Here is a 24,384-nt window from a genome sequence, read left to right as displayed (position 1 = left end):
CATTCATCGTTCATTCAAAATAAATGTTTTTTCTCCAGCTGCAACACGGGAACCATGTGACGACGAAGCTTTGCCCTGATTGGCTGAAGGCTTCACCCACAGGTGTGATGTGTCTCACGTTTCTATTCCAGGAAGTTCAGATGCTAGTTATTTATTCATATGTGACCAGTTCACCAGGCCCGGTTATAGACGATGATTAATTGGACTATTATTATTATAATTGTTTATTATTATTATGGGAGGGGTCTTATTACAGCTTCTCAATAATAAATGCATTACAGATATCTGTTACCTAATTATGACTATAGGATTCCAGCTTCAGATTTCTGACTAGTCACAGTTCAACTTCAACATATCTTTAATTTGCCTCATTTCAAGCAACCGTAAACTAAATGTGAACTTGTCAGAACGTATTTGTATATAACATAAACTACAATTATAACTAATCAGAATTAAATAGTCGAAATCTGGCACTGGAATTAATTCATCTGATTTGAAACTCCACACAGACGAAGGGCAAAAGTAGTTTGGATCTTAAATGACAGACGTCGGAAATTCTTTTGACTTCTTGTCTAAACAGAGTTAAAGATTTTGTTTTGTCTAGTCAGAATGATCTAACATAATAATTCAGAGGAGCAGAAGAAATAAACCAGATCAGAATCTAACACCACACGAATCTGTTTCACTGTCTCACGTATAAATATTGTGCAGCTGTAAATCTTGTTTTTTACTTTGACCCTGGAAGGAGACTGATACCAGAGAGCTTCCTGGTCTGTTCAGTGCTGTGCTGCCTCCCTCCTGTGGTTGGACTGAGGAACTACAACATGTTTGGTGATGATGACTCCAGTGATGATGGTCCTGCTGCATCAGGACCAAACTACTTCACACCATCAAGTATCAGTAGAAGCAGGCAGCACATACGATGCATTGCCCCCTACTGTATGAATATAAAGTTAATTATTAAATCACTAAAATTTAATATTTATTCCAGGACTCCACACACACAACACACCTCCACTTCCACGTCCTTGTTTACAGCCTCCAGGAGCTGTTTGATCTGTATCTAGACATTATATGTTGTACATTTGTAATTTCTTATGTGTGTATCTATTATCTTTTTACTAACTTACTTGAACATAATAATCACATGTTCTTGTTTCTGTGTTTCCTGAACATCGTTATTGTAAGTACTTGCAGTAAATATTCCTTTATGAAGATTATGTTCATATTTTAGTGTTAAATATGTGTTTATTCAAATGATTTGGAGGAACGTAGTTTGCAAGGATGAGGAACTCTGTGTTCCCAAGTGTTCCTATTATTTTGTCCACCGTATTCAGATGAATGAGAGTGTACAGTAAACTGAATAACACAAACACACAATAAACTGAGCATCACTGGACCTTAGTTTTAGCTCAGCTTACCTGATGATTCTGACTTTACATGTGATGATTCACCAAAAGATTAAAAAATATATGAAAAAATAGATAAACATTTAAATAACTGAATTAAATTTGGGTCATTATGTGCACATGTAGTGTAACTCTGACCACTTCTTCACCATGATCTTGATTTCCCGCGCTTTGCTTTCGTGGAGAGTTTAATGAGCTTTGTCCCTCCGCGGCTCCAGTAGCTCTGAAACAGTGTCAGTTAAAAGTTTAATACAATAACCCGAACCGGAACAGTGAAAATGGTGATAGAATACATAAAAGGAAACTGGACTGATCCTACGGATATAAAAAAGAAATGTATATAACTGTGACCTGTGGATGGCAGTAGTGTGCCCTGAGGCATCGCGACTGCCGGAAATCAACAAGAAGAAGAAGAAGAGTTGGAGGCTCCAGTTAATATAGAGTAGTTATTTATTTTAGTTTTGTTTATTTTGTTCGTTAGTTTATTTTTTCTTTTCTTTTTTTCCCATACAGTGGAATAGACCATTCTGATCCTCACTCCATTTCCAGTAGGTGGCGGTATTGCGCCCTGAGGCATCGAGACTGCCGGAAATCAACAAGCAGAAGAAGAAGAGGCGGAGGCTCCAGTCGCTGCTCTTCCGGTCCAGACGCGGTGTGTTAGCGTGTTAACGTGAAGGTCGTGAGTCCAAACTGTGAGTTTCCTCCTCGCGAACACATTCGAACATCTGCTCTGACTCTCAAACTGTGCGTGTTGCACCGGAACTGAACTCCGACTCCTGCTTCTCACCGCGCCGGAGGAATTTGAGCCTCTTTGCTCGGCGGCGGCTCGTTAGCCGTTAGCTTCGCGGAGCTAGCCGCCGTTATCTCGAGCCGTCGTCCTGCGACACGACGCGTCCATCGCGAGTCACACTGCACAGTTACAGGAGAAGATTGTGTTTATGTATTTCACCTCGCGTTGTTTGTATATTCACCTCGTGTCGTCGTCAGGTCGATCCGAGACAATACGAGATGTTCAGGTGTGAAACCACTTCCTGCTGCTTTGACCCCGCAGCTGCGGACGTGACTCTGATTTCTCCTTGTGATCATATTATATTTATCACGTTATGTTGTATTATATATTCGATGGCGTCCTGCTGTAGATCAGTGTTCATGTCTTTATGAATGATGCCTCTGTACGTTATGTTAAGTCAAACCTGTGAACTAATGTAGACAATGATCTGTTATTAATGATAAACACACATCACACGTCACACCTTTGCTCCAGGGTCAAACACTACAGTAGTTCAGTCACTGGATTATTAAAGTCACCTCTGATCAGCAGCGAGGGACAAAGTTCGCTGACAATATTCATATTCCACCTGTTCTGTGTTTTTGTCTCATGTTACTGTTGTGTCCGACGTGAACAGGAACATTTCATTTTGCTTATTAAAAAGCACGACAAGGAGAATTTCCCTGCAATTGAGCTGCAACAGTTAATCGATAAGTAATCGACTACTTAATTCATCGCCGGCAATTTTAATAATCGATTAATCGGTTCAAGTAGTTCATATGAAAAAAAATGTCATACTTCTCTGATTTCAGCTTCTTGCATGTGAATATGTTCTGGTTTCTTTGCTCCTCTGTGACAGTGAACTGAAGATCTTAGTGTGTGAACCAAACAAAACATCATCTTGAAGTTTGGACAAACACGATCAACATTTTTCTTTACTTGACACTTCTACCTGAGACTAGCGTTGTTGACTAATACAGAAATAAATAATTAAACACCGTAATAAAGAAAATAATTCATAGTTGCTGCTCTATATTTTCTGTTAATGGAAACTGACGCTTTTCTCTCTCGGCTTCAAAACTTGAAGTGATAATTCTTTTTCTGTTTAAAGTTCACAACCTTGTTCAGAGTTATGAAAAACTGCCGTGATGAGGGATGAAGTGTAAGAGTGAGGGACGATGCTCTCTTTGAGTTTCAGAAGATACTGAGCACTGATCCGACACCAGCGTTTCATAACGAACCTGTTCGTCTGGGATCAGTCTGTTGATCTGCAACATCAGGATTGACTTTCCTCACTTTGTAAAACAAATTGTTACAAATCACTATGTTTAAAATGTCAGTCGTTATCCAGGAGCTTCAGAATGTCGTGGTGAACATTTGTCTTTCAACTCTTTCACATTTTCTTGTGGGACTCGGACAAAAGGTTCTCAGAAAACATTTTAGTGATGACAAACAGTTTGATGGTTTTCTTCGTCTTCGTCTCCCTGCAGGTGATCAACATGTCTCTGCCCAAGCCTGTGATGAGGGGGTTGCTGGCCAAGCGTCTGAAGTTTCACCTGCCCATCGCTTTCGCTCTGTCTCTGGGGGCTGCAATCGCCTTCAAGGTGAGACACACACACACACACTAAATGTGCGTGGTTGTTTTTACGAGCTGTGAACTAAAGGGACGTGTTATTGTTTTTTGTCTGGTCCTCACAGTACATGGTGACGGAGCCCAGGAAAAAGGCCTACGCCGACTTCTACAAACAGTACGACGCCGTCAAAGAGTTCAACGCCATGAGGGAAGCCGGCATCTTCGAGAGCGTGCGGCCGTCAGGAGAGTGAAGCCGCGGTGAGTCTGGATCATAATAATGTCTTTGTCATTTAAAAAGAAAAGGAGGTATTTTAGAGGTTGAAAACAGAAACATTGATGAAACGCAGCTGAATAATAATAATCGTGTTGTTGTTTTCTTCTCGCAGCTCGTCACTGGTTCCTGGTCCAAGGATGAAGTTCCTTCTCTCTGCTGTGATTCACTGATCAGATGTGAACTTCACTGTTCTGTTTTGTTCCTCTAAATAAAATATTATATTAATGTAACCGTCCTTTTCTCGTTGTCTTGTGCTTTTAAAAAGTCAAACATTTTACATTGTCATATAATGATAATCAATATTACTGGGGAAAAATATGTAGCCTTAAAGAATGATTGACAGTTGATTATTCATAGTTTATTTGATCTTGTTCTGAGATATTACTGGAATGTTGCAGTTCTACACCACCTGTACTGTCGACATAACATCGTGAGAAATCAATGTACTTTACCAGGAAACAGGAACTCGAGCAGGGATGGTGACTTTTGGGAAGTGACAGAACCGGAGACTGGCAACACGAACTTGCAGCGTCACGTCAGAATGGAGCAGAATCTCAGAGGAACGTTTCCAACATCCCGTTGCATCAGTGACAAGAAGAACTGACTCTGTTTCCAGACGACAGCCTGAGACCAGATTCTGCTTTCTTGTCCCCCAGTTGGAGACCGAACCTGATATTGTCATGTTAGAACCTGTAAACTTTGATCATTATAAGTCCAATATTGAAAACAAGCAATGTAAATTATAAAGAGCTGATTTTAAGAGCAACATAACAATTTTAACAGGATTTATTTCTGTTTTTATTGTAAAAACATTCTTTAAGTGCGTTATATACATATATACAGTTTATATATATATATATATATATATAAAGTGTATATGTATGTATAAAGGTGTAATTTCAATAACTAGTTTTATTGTTGTTGATTGTTATTTTTGTTAAATGTAGTATAAAAGTGTGCCCGTGTCTTCGGCGCCCCCTCCGGCCGCTCCCCGGTACTGCAGTCTTTGTCCGCTCCGCCCCCTCCTCCCTCCTCGCTTCCGGGTTCTTCTCTCTGGAGGTGGCGGCGGCGCAGCACCGAGCGGTTCGTCTTCTCAGTCCACACGGTTGTCCAGGATGAACCGGGCGGGGAGGACCCGGCCGCTGCCCGGAGTCTGCTCACCGTGTCGGCCTCGTCTCTCTGGACCGTGACGGGACGTGGTGCTGTGTCTCCCCCCTTCACCCCCAGCGGCGGTGACTGAGCGAGCTAACTGATGCTAACCGCTGCTAGCGGACGGTGTCGTGACAAACTGTCGGAGTGAAGTTCGAGAGGAAGAAAACAGAACAACAGAAAACAGACTCGTGAGAAGAGCGACAGGAAGTGAGCGGGAGGGAGAAGATGGAGAACAAGGACAAAGTCCAGATGAGGATCCACCCCCCGCGGAGGTAACGACCCACTGATGATCAGATCATCCACACACACACACACACACACACACACACACACACACACTGATGATCAGATCATCAACACACACACACACACACACACACACACACACACACACACACACACTGATGATCAGATCATCAACACACACACATACACACTGATGATCAGATCATCCACACACACACACACACACACACACATACACACACACACACACACACACACACACACAGATGAACACTGTTCCTCTTCATCATCATCGTGTACAGTCAGCGAAGGGGTTAAGCATTATCATTAATAATGATAATACATTAATGGAATCTAATACACAAATCCTCCTTGATAAAGGTTCTAATAACTTTCTACTGTTGTAGAAACTAAGGCTGCAACTAACGATTATATTCATTATTGATTAGTCTGTTGATTAATGATTATATTCATTACGATTATATTCGTTATTGATTAATCTGTTGATTAATCGATCAGTTGTTTGGTTCATAAAATGGTGAAAAGTGTCGATCGTGTTTCTCAAAACCTCAACATGATGATTTATTTTGTTCACGCACACAAAGATCTTCAGTTCACTGTCACAGAGGAGCAAAGAAACCAGAACATGGAAGAAGATGAAATCAGAGAATTCAGATTTTTTTTCTTCATAAAAACTACTTGAACCGATTAATCGATTATCAAAAGGGTTGATGATTAATTTAGTAGTTGATTACTAATCGATGAATCGATTAACTGTTGCAGCTCTACTAGAATCACAATATAATATATTTCATCAAATATCAAGGGTTTGATAACGACATCTTAGGAATCATTGGCAAATTGTATTTTCTTATCTATATATAAATATATATATATATATATAAATATATGTGCATGTGTGTATATGTATGTGGGTATCTGAATATCTTTTATGGGTAATATCAGCGTCTGACTCCAAAGATCCAAAACAACTAAACAATAGCTGCTGGATGTTCATCAGGTAACGCGTGGGTCGCGTGGAGACGTGATGAGGTCTCGCGTGGTGGGTTGTTGCTCTGGTAACGGTCGTGACAGACGTCAGCGACCACAGTCACGCTTTTTGTGGCAGGACAATTAGGCCACTGGAAAGAGTGATACTGTGGTAGTTGATAGGTTGTAGTGTACAAACTACACTGAGGTGATTTGTGACGTGAAAAGCAGCAAACAGACGCTAAAAATGACTCTAAAAAATGAAATAACGTGGCATGTGTGGGAACCCTACGAACTGTCTGGAGTCCGTAAAGCTCCGCCCGTCGCGCAAGAAAGTGAAAGTGAATCAGAGTGGAAGTTTATTAAGTTAACAGGTCAACCGTGGGAAAACACCACGAACCCCCGTTCAAGTCACCGTAACAACAGTGATGCTCAGAATGACAAACTCAGATTGTAAAAATCATCTCAACGAGTCACATAGAGTCATTAAAAACACATTTACTGTTTCATGTAGAAACTGGTTGGTCAGGTCGCGTGCGTGCGCGCGTGCGTGCGTGCGTGTGTGTGTGTGTGTGTGTGTGTGTGTGTGTGTGTGTGTGTGTGTGTGTGTGTGTGTGAACTGACCTGTTCCTGTTCTGTCCCTCATCAGGACGAAGCTCACTCGTTATCGTGTTCACTCACTGTTTCCTCATCAGCTCTCGTCTGAGGGTTTTTTTTGTTGACGAAGCAGGAATTCAGTTTGTCCACGGAGCAGGAGACGCACATCGGCTATTGAGCTTTATATAACTTGTATGGATAACTCTTAATGTAGGTATGAAGTACCAGTCAAATGCTTCCGCGACATCGCGTTACACAAAATATTTAGCTCAAGTTGAAACGCTGCAACTCGGGCGAGTGAAACGAAAGATGCTAATTGTGCGTCTTTGGATTTTTTTTTTCTGTTTTTGAAATGTAGTTTGAACGTAATAAATGTGAGGACTCAGAAGATCCAGGAGAACTTTATTGTTTATATGTATCTAACCACAGTGAGTCTGTAACTCGTCGTAGAAGAAGAACTTTACTCTGAGCGTCGGAGTCAGACGTGACTGAATTCCTTTTCCAAAATAGAAACTCTTGAAGAGTAAGAGAACGGGAGCGGAGGGGAATCATGGGACAAAAAATAAATTTAGTAATGTAAACATTTGGTTCTGTACTTTGAGCCGCTGCAGATATGAAACACACAGTTGCAGATTATGGGCTGCGACTGTAGAAGATCATTTAACGTCTTCTGTGGCTTGTGGCTCGGCGTCGAACCCCCGGGCCGGTTGCCCGCGGCCGTCACCACAGTCGTCCCTCGTCGTCTTGACCTCCGTCCCGTTGCCTGGGCAACTTTTGACGAGATGCGAGTCCTTTGAAATTGAACGCGGCCCGACCTCTGTTGAAGGTCATAACCTCTCCCCACATGTTTTACTACTCCCCATCATCTACTGTCAAGAAAACAGTAACAAAAAACTACGCCCCAAACAATATACTGTACGTACAATGCAACATACAAACACGTCTGGTTTGAATTATATATCGTATGAAGGCGTTACTAGATTTACCCAGAAGTCTTTGTGATGCAGAACAGAAATCAGCACCTTGATTTGATATTTCCTCCTGTGATCAGCTGAAGAGCGACGCATCTGGGACACAAATCTATTTTTGTTTGAGACTATTCTTGTCTGAAAGAGGCTTTTGTTTCTTACCCCTCTACAGTTCATCCAAAATAAGAATGAAATATTCCATCTGCTTCTGATTTATTATCTCCACACGTCCAGATCATAGAGACTGGTGGAGAATAGCTGTTGGTGACACGGTTTAGATCTTATTAAAGCCTTAAAGAGTTTTTTGCAGTTAAACTTTTCTGGGGTTTACAATAGGTTACTGAAAATAGAAAAAAGATCTGTGTAAATATTCAGCAACAAATGAATCGGTGTTCATTTTTGTCAAATTTGTTATTTGTCCCTACTCCATCTGTCAACTGTTCTCTATGAGTAAATATGGATTTAGGAATTGCTAAAACTTCTGTTGGGGGATTAACCAGGGATTAGAAAAAGAGCGCGATTGATCTTAAACAATCAATCAACCAAATTATCTTATTCAGGTTATTGACCGAAGCTTTTTTTTTAAATCTTTGTGAACGTTCAAACCACAGATCTGTAGCTCGTCACCTCAGACTCTGGACTTCTGTAATAATCAAGGAGATGATTGGCAGATCAATGGAAACGATCATTCTTATTTTAAGGTTAAACTTTTTGATTGTTTCTGGATTGACAGGCAGCTGAAGAAGCTGAGCGAGGACAGTCTCACCAAGCAGCCGGAGGAAGTGTTCGACGTCCTGGAGAAGTTGGGCGAAGGGTGAGTCATCGTGACGTCGTACCCGCCAGTCAGATCAGAAGAGGCCACGCCCCCCTCTCATCATCTGTCACGGTCCTGACAGATCTCTCTGCTGCCTGCGTTAAAGTCCCTGTCCACCCGCTGTGCTGGGCGGGGCCTGTGTTATTTGCATATCATGAATATTCATAGTTTTAGAATTCCTCAGAGAGGGAGAGAGAGTGAATGGTTTCAGACACATTTCAGAGGTAAACAATGTTAAACTAAATATTAGGCAGAGCAGATTATTTTTATATACGTTAAAATGTAACTGGAGGGAAACTTTAACAATTTTATGAATCAACTCTTCTTTCTGTAGATTCTCTTTCTCTCTCTCCGCCTCCTCGGCGTTTAAATAAAGCTCCTCCTCCGCTGCTTATCAACATAAACACTGCCTCTTCATTTCCTGTCTCAACCACACTTCCTGTTTCGTGTGTGTGTGTGTGCGTGTGTGTGCGTGTGTGTGTGTGTGTGTGTGCGCGCGCGCGCGCGCAAACTTTCTTTTTCATGTGCCCTTATTTCTCATTATATTAATATTAACTGGTATGTGTCTGCAGCTCGTACGGCAGCGTGTTCAAAGCGAACTATAAAGAGACGGGCGAGATCGTGGCCATCAAGCAGGTTCCTGTGGAGTCGGACCTCCAGGAGATCATTAAAGAAATCTCCATCATGCAGCAGTGCAACAGGTACGACAGCAGGTGGACGACCTCCCGTCTGTAATCTGTCCTCTGTCAGAGAGCACTGAGTTCTGGGTACTGTTTATTATTTTTTATCATTTTACTGAAGTTTATGTTTTATCATATGAAACTCATGACACTTAACAAACACTGCTTCTATCAGGGAGATGATTTTCATCCACAGTGACTCTGTAAATGTTTTCAACCTCTGGAAACAAGAATCACAAACATTTGTCATGTTATGGGGTTTCTCAAAGGTTGACTCCGCCCACGTCCTGCAGACAAGAAGGCTGTTGGGGAGAAACACTTCATGATGAATATACCAAGTCTTCACAAAATCAAGTTTTTAACTTGATACAATGTTCCAAACATTGTCAGAGTCAGTTTCAGTTTCACTTTAAAACCTTGTGTGTCGACACGACGCCGAGTATCGATGTGAGCGACGATGTCATCAGCTGATCAGATTGATCTTCACCGTCACCAGCTCCTCCTGGTGATTATAATTTAAAAACCAAAAGCTTCAAATATTAAAACATTCTTAATTTAATTGTCCGGAGACACTTTTACTTGTTCAGTGAACCTGTTGTCACGGACAAAAAGAAAAACCCCGACCACTTTAGTTTGATTCTCTGAGACCACAGTTGTAAAGAAAAGGGTTGAAGATTCTGGTTTTTGCACAATAATGGGAGTTTTGTGAACTTTAACTTGTTCAGACGGTGAATCTTCCCACAGCCTCATGAGAGCATCATGTTATGTTCCGTGCCAACTTGGTGGCAGGATGTTCTTAACTAACACACAAACACAATATTAAACTGTTCATCATTAATAAACTGCATCACGTCTGTGTCCAGTCCTTACGTGGTGCGATACTACGGCAGTTACTTCAAGAACAGTGACCTGTGGATCGTCATGGAATATTGTGGGGCTGGATCCGTGTCGGACATCATCAGACTACGCAACAAGACGGTAATGTAACAATCACACGCACGCACACACTCGTATGCACATTGTTTGTAGAGTAAATCAGTGGTGGCTGGCCAATAGATGGCGCTAGAGCGCCGCCACCCTTAGCTACAAAAAACAAAAACATTAGCAGAGCGAGAGCTCCAGTGGGTGGAGGTTGTTCCAGGATGAGGTGGGGAGGTCACACAGGTCAGGAGGTCAGACAGGGCATCATGGAGGGATTCACAGGTGAGGGCGGAGGATTCTGTAAAGGATGCAGGACTGGACCAGGAGTCAGTGGAGTCGGATCAGGGAGGAGGAGGTGAATCCTGGGACGTGATGAAGGTCAAAGTGATGTATCCTGACTGGTGTGTGTGTGTGTGTGTGTGTGTGCGTGTGCGCGTGTGTGTGTAGCTGACGGAGGAGGAGATCGCCTCCATCGTGCAGTCGACCCTGAAGGGTTTAGAGCATCTCCACTTCATGAGGAAGATCCACAGAGACATCAAGGCGGGAAACATCCTGCTGAACTCGGAGGGTCAGGCCAAGCTGGCCGACTTCGGAGTCGCTGGACAACTCACAGTGAGAAAAGATTTAAAAAATATATGATATTAAAATCAGCGTGTGCAGCTGTAATTTACTTTATCACAGTAAACACTTTGACGTGTCCTGTAGGAGCGGATGTTATTTATAACAGTGATGTCAGAATTGATTAATTTTATTGTTTACAGAGAAAAAGACTCATTATGTCAAATAGACACGTTTGAAGTTGTTGTGTCGTACTTGTGAGCAATTATTAATGTCTTTCATTTCTTGCTGTCATTTTTTTATTTTCAATTTATTTATGTGTTTTATTTCTCTTTCATTAAAATGTGTTCCCATTTTATATATATTGTTTATTCTTTGGTTTAATTTTTTTTCTTTCTTTCTTATTATTTCTCTTTTGTAATGTTATATTCATGTTTCTTTTTATTTTTTCTGTGAAATGTCTTTTTTGAATTTTTGTGGAGGTTTTTCTGTTTATTGGCCGTAAAACGGAAACATACTATTAGTTGATAGCAAAAAGGAATTCTTCAAAGATCAATACCTGAGATTGATACCTGAGATAACCCAAATCCTGAGATACCTTTTTCCTGATGGTCTTTAAGGGGAAATAAAAACTGTTACAGTTATTTTTTTTTAACTCCGACACCAGCGAGTGTTTTCCCAGTTTATTCTCTCAGCGCCTCAGTAGACGTTTGACTGAGAAACATCTCTCTGCTCTGATCCTCAGGACACGATGGCGAAGAGGAACACGGTGATCGGCACGCCGTTCTGGATGGCTCCGGAGGTCATTCAGGAGATCGGCTACAACTGCGTGGCCGACATCTGGTCTCTGGGCATCACGGCGATAGAGATGGCCGAGGGGAAGCCGCCCTACGCCGACATTCACCCCATGAGGGTGAGCGAGTGTGTTTCTTGTCCGTGTTTAAAGGGAAACAGGTTGAAAGGCTTTTTATAAGACGAAGTTCTGTGTGTGAAGATGTTGGGAGGGTTAAATATCTGCCACTGTCAGAGGAAAGGGAAATCTGAATCTACTGTACAACCGATCATGTTGCCTCAACCAGTGCTGGATGTCCAGGACGACCAGCTCTCTGTACTGAATCTCATTTTCCTGCTCCAGGCCATCTTCATGATTCCCAACAACCCTCCTCCGACATTTCGGAACCCGGACCTGTGGTCGCCAGCATTCCAAGAATTTGTCGGCCAGTGTCTGGTGAAGAACCCAGAGAACAGAGCGACGGCCACGCAACTGTTACAGGTGAGACTGTGTACATGAAAAGCGTTTCAAATTCAGCTTCAACTGCTGGTATGAGTGCATGTGTGTGTGTCGTTGTCTCGTTTCTCTTCTCATCAGTATAATGTATCTCTTTCTGTCGTCATCGCGTGTCGCTCCCTCAGCATCCCTTCGTCAAGTCGGCCAAGTCCAGCTCCGTCCTGCGAGCGCTGATCACAGACGCCATGGAGATCAAGCTGAAGAGAGAAGAGGAGGCGGAGCAGCGAGAGCAGGACGCAGAAGACGACGACAACTCGGTACAGACTTTCTCTGTGCCACGTCCGTCGTTCTCCTGGTGTGACTGGGATCATTGATATGAATAAAAACCGGGTTGAAAGTGAGATTAATATTTGCTCTTTCAGGACGAGGACGAGGTCGACCAGGGGACCATGGTGCGGGCGGGGACGGGAGACTCCGCCACCATCCGGGCCGGCGGCTCGTTGGCGGGCTCGCTGGGTGGGACGGCGCGGACCATGATCGAGCACGAGGACACGGGCACCATGGTGCTGCAGCTGGGAACCATGGTCATCAACTCCGACAACGAGGACGATGAAGAAGCCGGGACAATGAAAAGTAAGAAGTTCTCCATCTGATCAAATCTAATTTAGCCTTTTTATTGAGGAGTTAACTTTATACTTCCTACTTCCTGTCCTGAGTAAATAATAGTAATGAAATACATGTGTAGAAATCTGTTACACACACACACACGAGTCATCACGTCAGATGAAGAGGAATCAGGAAGTTAAGAGAATTTAAGTCACGATACAGTTCAACTTGGTCAACTTACTTTATTTTCTAATGTTTCATCTTTATTTCTTCAAACCTGAGAAAGGTTCTATGAATCGACACAAACATCAGTTTTCACTGTGGTCAAATAGTGTAGGTGTTTCTCCAGTAGAGGGCGACGTGTGTCCATCAGTTACGTGTGTGTGTGTGTGTGTGTGTGTGTGTGTGTTTTAAAATAGCAAATAATGATTATTTATTTACGTGCTGTTTCCTCCGACAGTGTGGACGAGGTTTTGTTCTTCAGATCTTCAGAGAGTTTCTGCTTTAGTCTCAGAGAGAATGATGCGTTCAACATTATTAAGTCTAAAATCTACAACCTTTAAAGGCAAATACATTTCATTCTCACACAGTAACTTTAAATTCCTGATCTAAACAACCGTATTAGAACAACATCTTGTCATCAGGGAGCCTGTGAGGTTTTCTCTTCTCTCTTCTGAGAACACAGACTCGAGTACAGAAAGAGAAACAATGAACACTCAACATTAGCGATGTTAAAACATATTAAAGATATGATGTCACAGGTTTGTACTTCATTCCATTCATGAGGCTCAGGTCCAGTTAAACGACCTGCAGATCAGAGACGTGTCAGTGAGACGTTGAGACCTTAAATCTTTCACGTTGATAAAAAAAAATGTGAGCATCTCTGAGGGGATTTCTCTCCGTGTCACAGAGTGGTGCAGAGGAAACACACACACACACACACACACACACACACACACACACACACCTCTGAGTCCAGGAGAGCCTGTAATGTGCTGGTTCCTATAGACATCAGGGTTAATGTAATCACGTGTTATTAAGTGTCGGACAAAGAGAAGCTTCGGTCTTGGTGTCTGAACTCCGACACCACAGCTCAGGAGATGTATGTCGGCAGCATTAACAGCATTTCCATGGTCACTGGGGGGGGGGTTCCCACAATGCAGTGCGCTGTTGAGTGCTGGGGATTGAACCACCGGGGCGATGAGCCGTCTGCAGAGGAACATGAGACTCCACACCTCAGCTCATCGATCAGGCCGATTTAGACTCGTGTGGAAGAGTAGAAGAAATCTTCCTTATGGCTTTATTCAGATTTATTCAGCTGCGCGCGCACACACATACACACACACTCCTCTCCGATGTCTCCTGTCTGATGTCCCACTATTGAGTTATCATGGATCTGCAGTTCAAACTGCATTAACACTGGAACATTTAGATTCATAATCACATTAGTGTTCTGCAGTTGTGTCTGTGTGTATCTCTGCTGTGTGTGTGTGTGTGTGTGTGTGTGTGTGAGTGTGTGTGACGCTGGTCGGAAGAATCCAGACAACGTATTAGATCATTGATTCTGTCTGAACGTTCCAGAAAAGTAAAAAGCCATTTAATCTGCACTGATGAGCCACAAACCCCTCGATCCCTCTCCGTCCTCGTCTTCTTCACTACCTCCACGACTCGCTCACCGCCAGGACTGTTAATATATATATACTAATACTATACTAATAATATATATATACTAATTCAGAAAATCAATCCCAAATTTTCTCAATTAGTTCAACAGAAAATGAATTGCTCACTACTCAGTCGATTCATTCGTCATATCAGTACTTTTTCTTTTCTTTTGCTACTTTTCATTTTGTCATTACAAAGCTTTCGTCTGATTTGTTGTCATCCTCCGTCACTGTGGTCACTGACGTCCTGACGTTGCGTCAGAAATGGCGGATCAAACCGTAGTTGCTATTTGTATCGTGACCGGGCGAAGAAGCAGAGGGCCTGGCAACAGGAAGTGACATTTCGTTCCAGTACCACGTGTTTAAAAACAATATGATCTCAATCAATTTAATTTTCCATAGTATCGAAAGTACAGAGGATGATCTTCAATGAAATTTTTTAAAGTTACACACTGCTCCTGAGCAGATGTTTTACTCTCGTCCGATATCAGAAGTGAAAACACTTCAGACGCTCCGGTTCACGGGCGACACCTCGACACTTGGACTCAGGCTCCGCGTTCTCAAGATCTGTTTTTAAATTCTCCTGCTGCTTCTTCACCGTTCAAGTCGCAGACGCCACTTTGTTTTGTTTTTTGCCACAGAGCATCTGTGACGTCTCTTCATGAGAGAACGAGAGTGTGATGCCTTTTGAAATATCACTTCAGACATTTATTGCAGCTGAGCTCAGATATTTTTAGGGTTTCACTTTCTCCAGCGACAGAAACCTGCAGCATGGTGTCTGTCACACGAGCAGCAGTCTGACGAGAGCTGGTTCAAACTGTCCGCTGGTTGTTTTAAACGCATGTAGACGGAACCATTTTGTCGACTTAAATTATTAAAATCAAGCGTCTCTGAGGCTCGACAGCGTTCTGTCATCCTTTAAACGCTCGGTGAACGAAGCCTTTACACCATCTGCGAGTACAAACGGCACGATGAGCGTTTTAGTGTATTTTCTAAAAGCCTCTTTGTATTTGAGTTCCAGTCAGAAAGATTGAATGGCTCTTTGTCCCGGCCTCTCGGCTCTCTGTGCTTTATTAAAGTTTAATTTTGTTTTGGGGAGTTGCCGCAGCAGATGGCTCCTCTCCAGAGGCCACTCTGCCTCAGACCTGCACCTCCGTGACTGTGGGCAGAAGAAAGCATCAACGCCAACAGCATCTTCACCATGTGTTCACAACCTGGTTCCACATTAAACACAAACATGTCCACTTCCTGCTGGGAGGTGATCATGGATCTGATTGGCCGGTGTCTGATCCGAGCGGTTCTGGTTGTTCAACGTCTCTGAACCTTTCAGCAGCACGTACGCGTCCAGTAAAAAGATCAGAGCACTTCCTCTTCGTTTCCATTCCCCCATCACCATGTGGAAAACTGACGAAGGACCAAAGTCCTGAGAATCGATTTATTAGGAGAAGAAGGTGTGTGGGCGTGACAGCGACTGAGATAATTACATTAAAGACTGAACTGAATCTCGTGAGTTTTGCTGCGTCACTCAGCTCCTCATCCTCATTTCACAAATGCTTTGAGGGGGAAAAGTAATTTATTTAAAATGTCCACAGTGGATGTTATAAAACTTATAAACAAGGCAACAGATTAATGTACAGGTGGAACAGATCACATGCTCCTTATTTCTGTCAAAGCTCTCTACTTCATGTTTTTACTCGTAGGTTCTAAGTGAAGAACCATGTCTCAGAAGTTCACACATTTAAATATACGTACGGCTCCAACACGTCCTCACGTCGTGGCTCTGTGGGAAGAGAAGAAGCTCGTTTGAATCTCAACACGTCAACTAGGGATCGACAGATATGGGCTTTTTAGGGCCGATGCCGATGACCGATTCAGACTGCCTGTCTGTAAATAATGCCGGGAAAAACTATCGGCAAACGTAGCAGCCGCGCGGTCGATGCCGATACAAGTAAAGAACGATGTTTGCGGCCGATCACTAACGTCACCAGTCAAGTTACACAACTGAGAGATTGTGAAGATCTTAAGTGGAGAACTGGTTGATCGTCTCATCTGTTGGTCAAACGTTCTGCTCGCACGCTCGCTTTGCCTCCACATGGCGTTGGCGTAGCAACCGACAGAGACCAGCGGGTCACAGTTCGCAGGAACGAGCCTTTGTCCAGTCAGATAATTGGTCATGTTACCAAACTGGAATCAAAGGCGCATCATCACATGGTTGAAAAATATTTCTGACCTTTCATCTGATTATGTTGAGAGAAAAACTGCAGCTGTTTTTCTTAAACACAGAACGTCTCTGAGCTCCGTGATATTGGCAGCGTGATGGAGTGCGGAGGCAACTGGCAGCAGAAAGGAAGAATAAACAACAGTATTGTTGTATATATAGATAGATATATATACACACAGTTATTGGAGAACAAGAGTTATAGATTGAATAGATTGTAAACAGATAGAAGGAAACATCGATGAAGGCAGAAGCTTCCATACGGGATGGGAGAGGAAACTGAGGACGTGTTCTCCATCACACAGAGTTCGTCCTCCACCGGAGTCTCACAGACAGAATCTCTGGCAGCTCGTAGTGGCTGAATAATTGAAGAGCTGCTGTTGGTGTTTCCGTTAATATGTCACGTGTAGAAACACTCTTGCGTGTTTTAGGGCATTTAGCTAAAGATAACGCTGAGCGACCCCGAGGATCCTCCGAGCTTCTGTGAGTTTGCAGCTGTGGCTCAGCGGCGGCTAAATCTGGCATCCTGGATTTCATCTCTGCTGCCCAGTCACTATGAGAATCAGAATGTGCCGCGTTCAAAAAAACAAACACGTTTCCACCTCCTGGATTCTTGTTTTCTTTTTCAGAGAGCAAACAGAAGAGACGTACATCACAACGGCTCATCTCTGAGTCACAATTCCAGTAATTGTCCAGTTGTATAACCTGATTATTGACCATAGCTGGATTTTTAAGCGGACACATAAACCAGCTGCAATTTCCTTTTGGTACGACTTCAGAGTTTCCGCCCAGTAGAGTCAAATGACCATCTTTAATATGAAACACAGGAGAAAGTCCAGAATGAGTTGTCAGCTCTAAGTGGTAGGTGATAGGGGGTAGGGGATAGATGGTAGGTGGTAGGTGGGAGGTGATGGGGGGTAGGTGGAAGGGGATAGATGGTAGGGGATAGGTGGTAGGGAGTAGGGGTAGGGGATAGATGGTAGGGGATAGGATGAAGGGGATAAGTGGTAGGTGGTAGGTGGGAGGTGATAGGGGGTAGGTGGAAGGGAGTAGGGGATAGATGGTAGGTGGTAGGTGGGAGGTGATAGGGGGTAGGTGGAAGGGAGTAGGGGATAGATGGTAGGGGATAGGATGAAGGGGATAGATGGTAGGTGGGAGGTGATGGTGATTGGTGGTAGGTGATAAGGGGGAAGGTGGTAGGTAAAAGGTGAAATGGTAGGTGTTGTCCGACGTGTTCATCCTATACAAGTGGAAACTGCAGCGTCAGTAAGACATTATTAAAGTCATGAATCTAACTCATTGATCTGCTCCACTCGAGGACTCAGGAGGGTTTGTCCAGTGAGGAGCTTTGTCTCTACACACTTGTATAATCCTGCTGTGTTTTATCTCAGCTGTGCATTAATGGTTGCATTTATTATTTAGTTGTTCATACTCATGCACACAACTGTCCAGATGGGTGTTTGTCTCAGGTCAGAGGGAAATAACTGAGATTTCTTGCTGTGTCTTTCAGTCTTGTCGACTTCTGCAGCTGCAACAAACCTCCGGAACAAATTCTCCCTCAGAGTTTGTTTCGTAGCTTCAACGCTAAACTTACAGTTTACATAAACGTGGTTGATTATTAAACTGAATTAAATCGACGGGCAGTTTGAGAATTTAATCACCAGAAGCTTCCTCCTCATAATGGAGTTGATTGTGGACATGAGCTGAAAGGCCATGAATTCCATTTTTTTAAAACATGTCACTGTTAATGTTTAGTCTGTATAATATTGATTTAGCTCGACTCTCTCTGCCAATCCTGCTCTTACACTGATTGTGAAGTTCGTCTTCGTTCACGGAGCCTGTTGGATCACGCTGTTGGCTGAAGGCTCGTCTCTTCGATGAGATATTAAACTTATTATATAAGATAAATATGTTTTCTGCTGAGTTACAGTATGTCGCTCTGTAAACACATTCCTGTTACCTGCTGTGTGTGTTCTCCAGGGAGAGACGAGACGATGCAGCCGACCAAACCGTCCTTCATGGAATTCTTTGAGCAGAAAGAGGAGGAGGCGAAGAGCCACAACGACGCCGGAGGACGAGGAGACAACAACGCAGACAACCGCAGACGGCCGGCTGACGGAGACCTGGAGGTGGTGAGTTACAGGACACGTGTGGCAACATAAACACGTCACTCACTGCTCATGAAATTCTTATTTTACAATTGTGATAATGCGAGAAAATCACCATAAATCCAGGCTTTAGCTGCTGTGGGTGTTGTGGCATAATGTCTCCTGAGATGTTCCCAAACCGTGTGTCGCCCCCCGATGACGATTCCTGGAATAATGTGGTTCAGTCTTCATCTTTTGTCAAGTTTGATTGTTGTATTTCTGCTCTATTGAACAGACCAGGTCTCGTCCTGTTTCCTGTGAGGACCAATGATATGTCACGGAATTCAGAAATCGTTTAAAATAATTAGAATTCGAGGCCTCTCTGCGTTCTTCAGATCACACTGTTAAAGGTCACAATAGGTCATTTCATAAGTACATTTTATATTAGTTGTAACATTAAATTATTGTCAGTGGTACGTGTCTGTTCAGAACGTGTTCGTCCAGCTGCAGTGAGGCGGAGCAGATTGTTGCTCCAGGACGTTTCAACAGAACAAATCTCTGCTGCTGCAATTAATTATGAATTATGAATTATTAATCATGTGACCCTTTTAAAACGGAGGTGGTTTCTGTCAGCAGACCACTCGACCACAGCTCTGCTTCACGTACTCAGACCACGCTGATGGTTTGGATTATTGAGAAGAACAAAACTTGGTGCGTGTGTGCGTGATTGTGACGATGTGAAACTAACACACAGTGACAGTTATCCGCCGTCTGACCCTGATTCTCACTCATGTTCTCCTGGATCGTTAATACTTAAACACACACACACACACACACACACACACACACACACACACAGTAGGTGTGTCTCTCCTTGCTGTGTCAAAGATCAGCGATGGATTGATCATTAAAACTTTATAAAATAAAAAAAAGGCCATTTGCCGTCAATCCTAATTTCTCTCCGTGCTCAGTTTTTCAGTCTCATTACACTTAATGCACAAACGTCTGATTATTGATATTTGGAATCGGTGCTGATACAGAGATCAGATAGTCAAATATATCCGTCCACAATTTATAGGCTGGTGTGTATATATATATATATATATCGTTATCAAACCCTTTTGACAGAGAAAAGTAACTGAGACTTGATATTTTTTTTAATTTAAGCATACACCTTTTATAAATAACTATAAATAAAAAATGCTACAAATATATAGAACTTAAAATAATAGTAAGAAAATAAAAACATTTTTAACTTAAACTTTAAACATAAATGCTCATCTTTTCTGCATTTTTTTATTCTTTAAAATAAACATTTTCATCAGACAAAGATGCAAATATTTGTATATATGATAGATATATATATATATACCAGTATCATGTCGGCAGATTTTCATCGTCTTGACGACACAAATCCCACTCGGGGGATTTATTCTTCCATCAGACTTGAATATGTAAATGTGAAGATAGAAACTGAATTTCTTCTTTGTTCTTTGAAAACGTGAAGCAGCGTCGTGTTGACGTGCTTTAATTTTAGATCCGTCCACTCTGATATTTTTATATTTAGCCACCAGATGTTTAATTATTATCCTGAACAGGAAGCTGATCACAGGCTGATGTTTTACTTGATTATCGTAGAATTCCCACATTTACTGTCAGTATTTCATCAACCCTCTGTTTTAATATGTTAATATGGAGGGAGGGGGAGAGGCGGGGGGGGGGCATGAGAGCAGTTTGTCAGCTGTTAGCTCAAATGCTAAATGTTTAATGAGGCTAAGTGTTCTTCTGCAGCTCTACAGTCAACTGCAGAGTTACAGCGTCTGATAGTGGAAACAATAAAACAATATGTTTTTAAAAGGAAAGATAAAAACTAGAGCTCGACAGATATGGATATGGATAAAGTATCTGAGCTTTCAGTTGTTGCTCAGATCCATTTTCATACCGTTGATCTTAATGTTCAACATTTGGCAAATAATTGTTGTTGATAAAAAATTTTAAATTTATTGAAATAAAACTCCAGCATAATAAGAAGCATTTTCATGAAGCTTCATTATGGAACATAAAGAAAGAAGTTGTGTGTAAACAAGCTCCTTTGATCACTGAGGGAATATTTAATAAATCCGGATTGGAGGTTCCACTCTGACCCTGCCCCGAGGCGCCAGTGTTATTTTAGCCCCATTGATTTGTGGGTAATAAATATCCTGCTGGTAAAAGCCGCGGGAGGTGAAACCCTCCGGTTCCAGATCTGAGACCTGAGGGTTGAAGACATGTCGCTAACTGGCGCAGTTTGAAAGCTCCGGATATAGATTCACTCGTCAGACGCTCCGGTGCGAGTCGCCACGCGAGTGAGCTATTTATAGTTTGTGGTGAAGATTTTCTCAAGTGTCCGTTAACGGACGTAGCGATCGATCCGCTCAGAGGAGAAGTTCTGAGTTCAGGAGGTGACGGGACGTAACTGAAGCTGCAGACTCACTCACAGAGTCTGATATGTTTCATCAAACATCATCATTCCTGTCTACTATTCCTTGACCTCAGTAGAAAACATCATGAGGTCAAGGAGGATTCATGGGACTTTTGAAAAGACTAAACGACGTCTTCATGACGGTGGATGTTGTTGATGTCGTGGTGAAACGACACATTTCTGAAGATGAACTACGAAAACCTCAGTGGCTCCATCAGCATGTTTCAGTGTTTTATGATTCATATGTAACAGTAACTTACATCTGGATCATATTCATACTCTTCTTCTTCTACTTCAGATTCAATCGTTTACGCTCGTTCATGGCGCGTCACGTTAAATATCGCTGCCGCAGTGAATTGTGGGTCGTGTATATCTCTGTACTCTCACAAGGGAAGATCCAGTGTCTCCTCTGCTAAAGGAGATAGGAAAGGAAGCGTTGAAGCTCCTTAGGAAACTTCCTAAGTGAATTTGAAAATTCGACCTCACCCCATTTCTCCTTTATTCCCTGGGAAAATCTGCGAAAATGTCCAGAAGAATCCAGAGCCACGTCAAACGTCGAAGCTCCAGTGTGTAACATCTCGATCGGACTGTGACGTGTCATGTGACGTGTGTTTGTGTCCAGATGAGCTCGTGGTCGGTGGAGGAACTGCGGCTGCGACTCGCCTCCCTCGACCCGAAGATGGAGCAGGAGATCGAGGAGATCCGTCAGCGCTACCAGGCCAAGAGGCAGCCCATCATGGACGCCATCGAGGCCAAGAAGCGCCGGCAGCAGAACTTCTGAGGGGGGGGGCGGAGCCTCTTGAGCTCGTCACGCCGGGCGGCTCCGCCTCTTCCTCTGCAGCAGATCTGTGAAATGTTTAGTTTTTACCTCATAACTGCTGTAGAGACAAGGAGACGCCGCCGCTGGACGTCTGCTGAACTGTGACTCTTCCACGGAGCTGTGGACAGATATGATTGACAGATATGATTCATGAGACGTTGATCCAGTTAGATTTCAGTTCTCAGAAGGTCAGTGGAGAAAGTTTGATCATCAGCTGATCTGTGAGTTTCTTTATTTTTATTTTCTATCTTGTGCACTGGTGTGTTTATGGACGCTGATGATTTCCTTCAGGTACGATTCTTTCACTTCCTGTTTCCTCTTGGAGCAGTGACGGGGCTCCACTCGTCAGAGTCACTTCCTGCTTCCTGTTTCTTCTCTTTTCAAGTTCCTCATGAAAACTTGTTTTCTTTAATTCGACACAGTTCTCAGTTTTTCTATTTTTTACAGTGTACAGTCTTTTTATCATTTTCTTTTGCCTAGAAAAACAAACGTGACACTTTCATTTTTCTCAAGTTCCACGTTAACGTCTGGATGATGTTTATTGTTTGATATGTAATAATAATGTTTTATATGAGCAGCTGAGGTTTCTTCATCCTCGTGGATCAAACTGGATCTTTGTGGTTCTCAAAACATGAATCAGATCATAAACACAACAATATATATACATTTATTTTTTATACTCTTTACTTCAACTTAATGAATAAATGGTTTATGACACAGTGTGATGTCGTTGGAAACAGACCATCTAGTTTGTTACAGTTTCATTCATCATGTTTCTATAGTCGTGTTCACAGCTGTTAACAGATACATTAATAATTACATTATAATGTGTCATAAACCATTTATCATGTGTTTACATGCGTGGACGGAGGGAATGAGCAGAAACCGTAAAGACGATCTTCATGTTGTTTTCAAATCTCTTCATATTTCATATCAATTTCTTTCTCCGTGTCTCCACGAGCAACAATATTTCAGAAAAGTTTTTGGCTCCTGACACTCACACGCATAAATTAGAATATTAATACGTTCATCTCAAGCTGCAGTTTCAATTTACTGATTGTTGAAGTTGTTTACGCAGCAAAAATGTCTGGAAGTGAATTTAATAAATCTTCACTTTCCGTCGGTCGACGGATTTATGGAACAGATTCAACAAAGCTTTTATTTAGAGGATTTCATATTTTGGGTTTGATCCCACTTCACTCCCGACGTGCCTCACAGATTTGATTTAATGTCCGGCGCAGAAGAGAAGAGATGATTTATATTTTTATACGCAGGTTCAGAAACACTCCTCTTCCTCCTCGGGTCATCAAACTCCTCAGGGTGTCAAACAAAAGCGAGAGGTCGACGACCTCGGAGCTCCGAGGTCACGTCTGTACGTGAGCCGCTCTGCGCTCGGCTCGTTGTCCAGGAGACGAGAACGTTTACACGGTTCCGCTGGATTCTCTGAGCTGACGACGAGACGATGCACAGAGTGACTTCCTGTCTGAGCACAAAAAAAAGTTATTCTTTCTGTGTTACAAGAAAATCACCAGGGACTTTTTATTATTTTTTTATTATTTCTGCCTCTTCTTGTCGACTCTGCTGCTCAGATCTAATTATAGAAACTGTTTTTTTTTTCTGACTGAAAAAAAGGGAAATATTAATAAATAACTGATTGTTGTTAAATTTGAAGCATGATTCTGTTTTGGTGTTTGATGCATCAGATAAGAAATGAGTCGTAATCACTGGAGATTATTCACAAACTGTTCTTTTTGATGCCACGTATGATTGTCTGAACTTCATCCTCATCACGCCTGTGAACGTTCAGTAACTCCTGACGGTTCTGGTTCATGGTTGTAATTCGCACAACGAACACAAAGTGTGTGAGTCCTTCTGAGTCACAGTCGAGTTCTTCATCTTGTGTTTCCTCGTGGAGTCGCAGGTTGTTTTACACATTTCAGTTCACGTGTTTCGTTTCATATCAGCTGATGAACTGTTCGACGTCATCACGTCGTTTGTTTCCACGTGAGACTGAACCAACAGGTCGAAGGTCAAACTGTGGTTTCTGATTTCCGCTGGTCGTTGGACGAGTCGTCGCCGTCGACCCGTGTGTCTGATGTCAAAGACTTTCTGAAGTTTTCCGCCTTAAAGTTCAGTCGGTGGACGTTTGACGTCACTGACGTTTGGTTTGTGTCTTTTAGTTTTTTGCTCCGCTAATAAAGAAAAACTAAGGAAACTTGAGGCTTTTGTGTTTTTTTTTAACAGTTCTTTTTAATAGACTGTAAAAAATGAGGGAACTTTCTTTTGGGTCTGTACCACGACCGTAGAGGTCAGAGGTCAGGATGATCTGGTCAGGTGACTCAAACTGGG

At 42.5% G+C, this 24,384-nt stretch overlaps 2 protein-coding genes across 2 annotated transcripts; both read left to right on the top strand.

The window, feature by feature from the left end:
- Positions 1 to 1,947: 1,947 nt before the first annotated feature.
- On the top strand, positions 1,948 to 4,255 carry LOC118309373 (cytochrome c oxidase subunit 6C-1). Its single transcript, XM_035631418.2, has 4 exons — positions 1,948 to 2,101; positions 3,669 to 3,782; positions 3,877 to 4,009; positions 4,138 to 4,255. The coding sequence occupies exons 2-3, from the start codon at positions 3,678 to 3,680 to the stop codon at positions 4,000 to 4,002; spliced, it is 231 nt and encodes a 76-aa protein (XP_035487311.1). The 5' UTR covers positions 1,948 to 2,101; positions 3,669 to 3,677; the 3' UTR covers positions 4,003 to 4,009; positions 4,138 to 4,255.
- A 799-nt stretch (positions 4,256 to 5,054) lies between these two features.
- On the top strand, positions 5,055 to 24,250 carry LOC118309371 (serine/threonine-protein kinase 4-like). Its single transcript, XM_035631417.2, has 11 exons — positions 5,055 to 5,449; positions 8,712 to 8,792; positions 9,365 to 9,493; positions 10,336 to 10,450; positions 10,841 to 11,005; positions 11,697 to 11,864; positions 12,087 to 12,224; positions 12,365 to 12,496; positions 12,602 to 12,812; positions 18,648 to 18,799; positions 21,838 to 24,250. Exons 1-11 carry the CDS (start codon positions 5,403 to 5,405, stop codon positions 21,994 to 21,996), a joined length of 1,497 nt encoding a protein of 498 aa, XP_035487310.2. The 5' UTR covers positions 5,055 to 5,402; the 3' UTR covers positions 21,997 to 24,250.
- The last annotated feature ends 134 nt before the right edge of the window (positions 24,251 to 24,384 follow it).

The sequence above is a fragment of the Scophthalmus maximus genome, chromosome 6, assembly GCF_022379125.1.
Source record: "Scophthalmus maximus strain ysfricsl-2021 chromosome 6, ASM2237912v1, whole genome shotgun sequence".
In the NCBI taxonomy this organism is placed as follows: domain Eukaryota; kingdom Metazoa; phylum Chordata; class Actinopteri; order Pleuronectiformes; family Scophthalmidae; genus Scophthalmus; species Scophthalmus maximus.
The sequence above is the reverse complement of the archived record's forward strand: the minus strand, read 5'-3'. Positions and strand labels throughout refer to the sequence as shown.

Bases quoted from the DNA above. Each gene is read 5' to 3' on its own strand.
- LOC118309373 (XM_035631418.2), top strand. From the start codon at position 3,678: ATGTCTCTGCCCAAGCCTGTGATGAGGGGGTTGCTGGCCAAGCGTCTG. The intron at 3,783-3,876 runs GTGAGACACACA...TGGTCCTCACAG, and splicing joins GGGCTGCAATCGCCTTCAAG to TACATGGTGACGGAGCCCAG.
- LOC118309371 (XM_035631417.2), top strand. From the start codon at position 5,403: ATGGAGAACAAGGACAAAGTCCAGATGAGGATCCACCCCCCGCGGAG. The intron at 9,494-10,335 runs GTACGACAGCAG...GTCTGTGTCCAG, and splicing joins ATCATGCAGCAGTGCAACAG to TCCTTACGTGGTGCGATACT. The intron at 11,865-12,086 runs GTGAGCGAGTGT...TTCCTGCTCCAG, and splicing joins CCGACATTCACCCCATGAGG to GCCATCTTCATGATTCCCAA.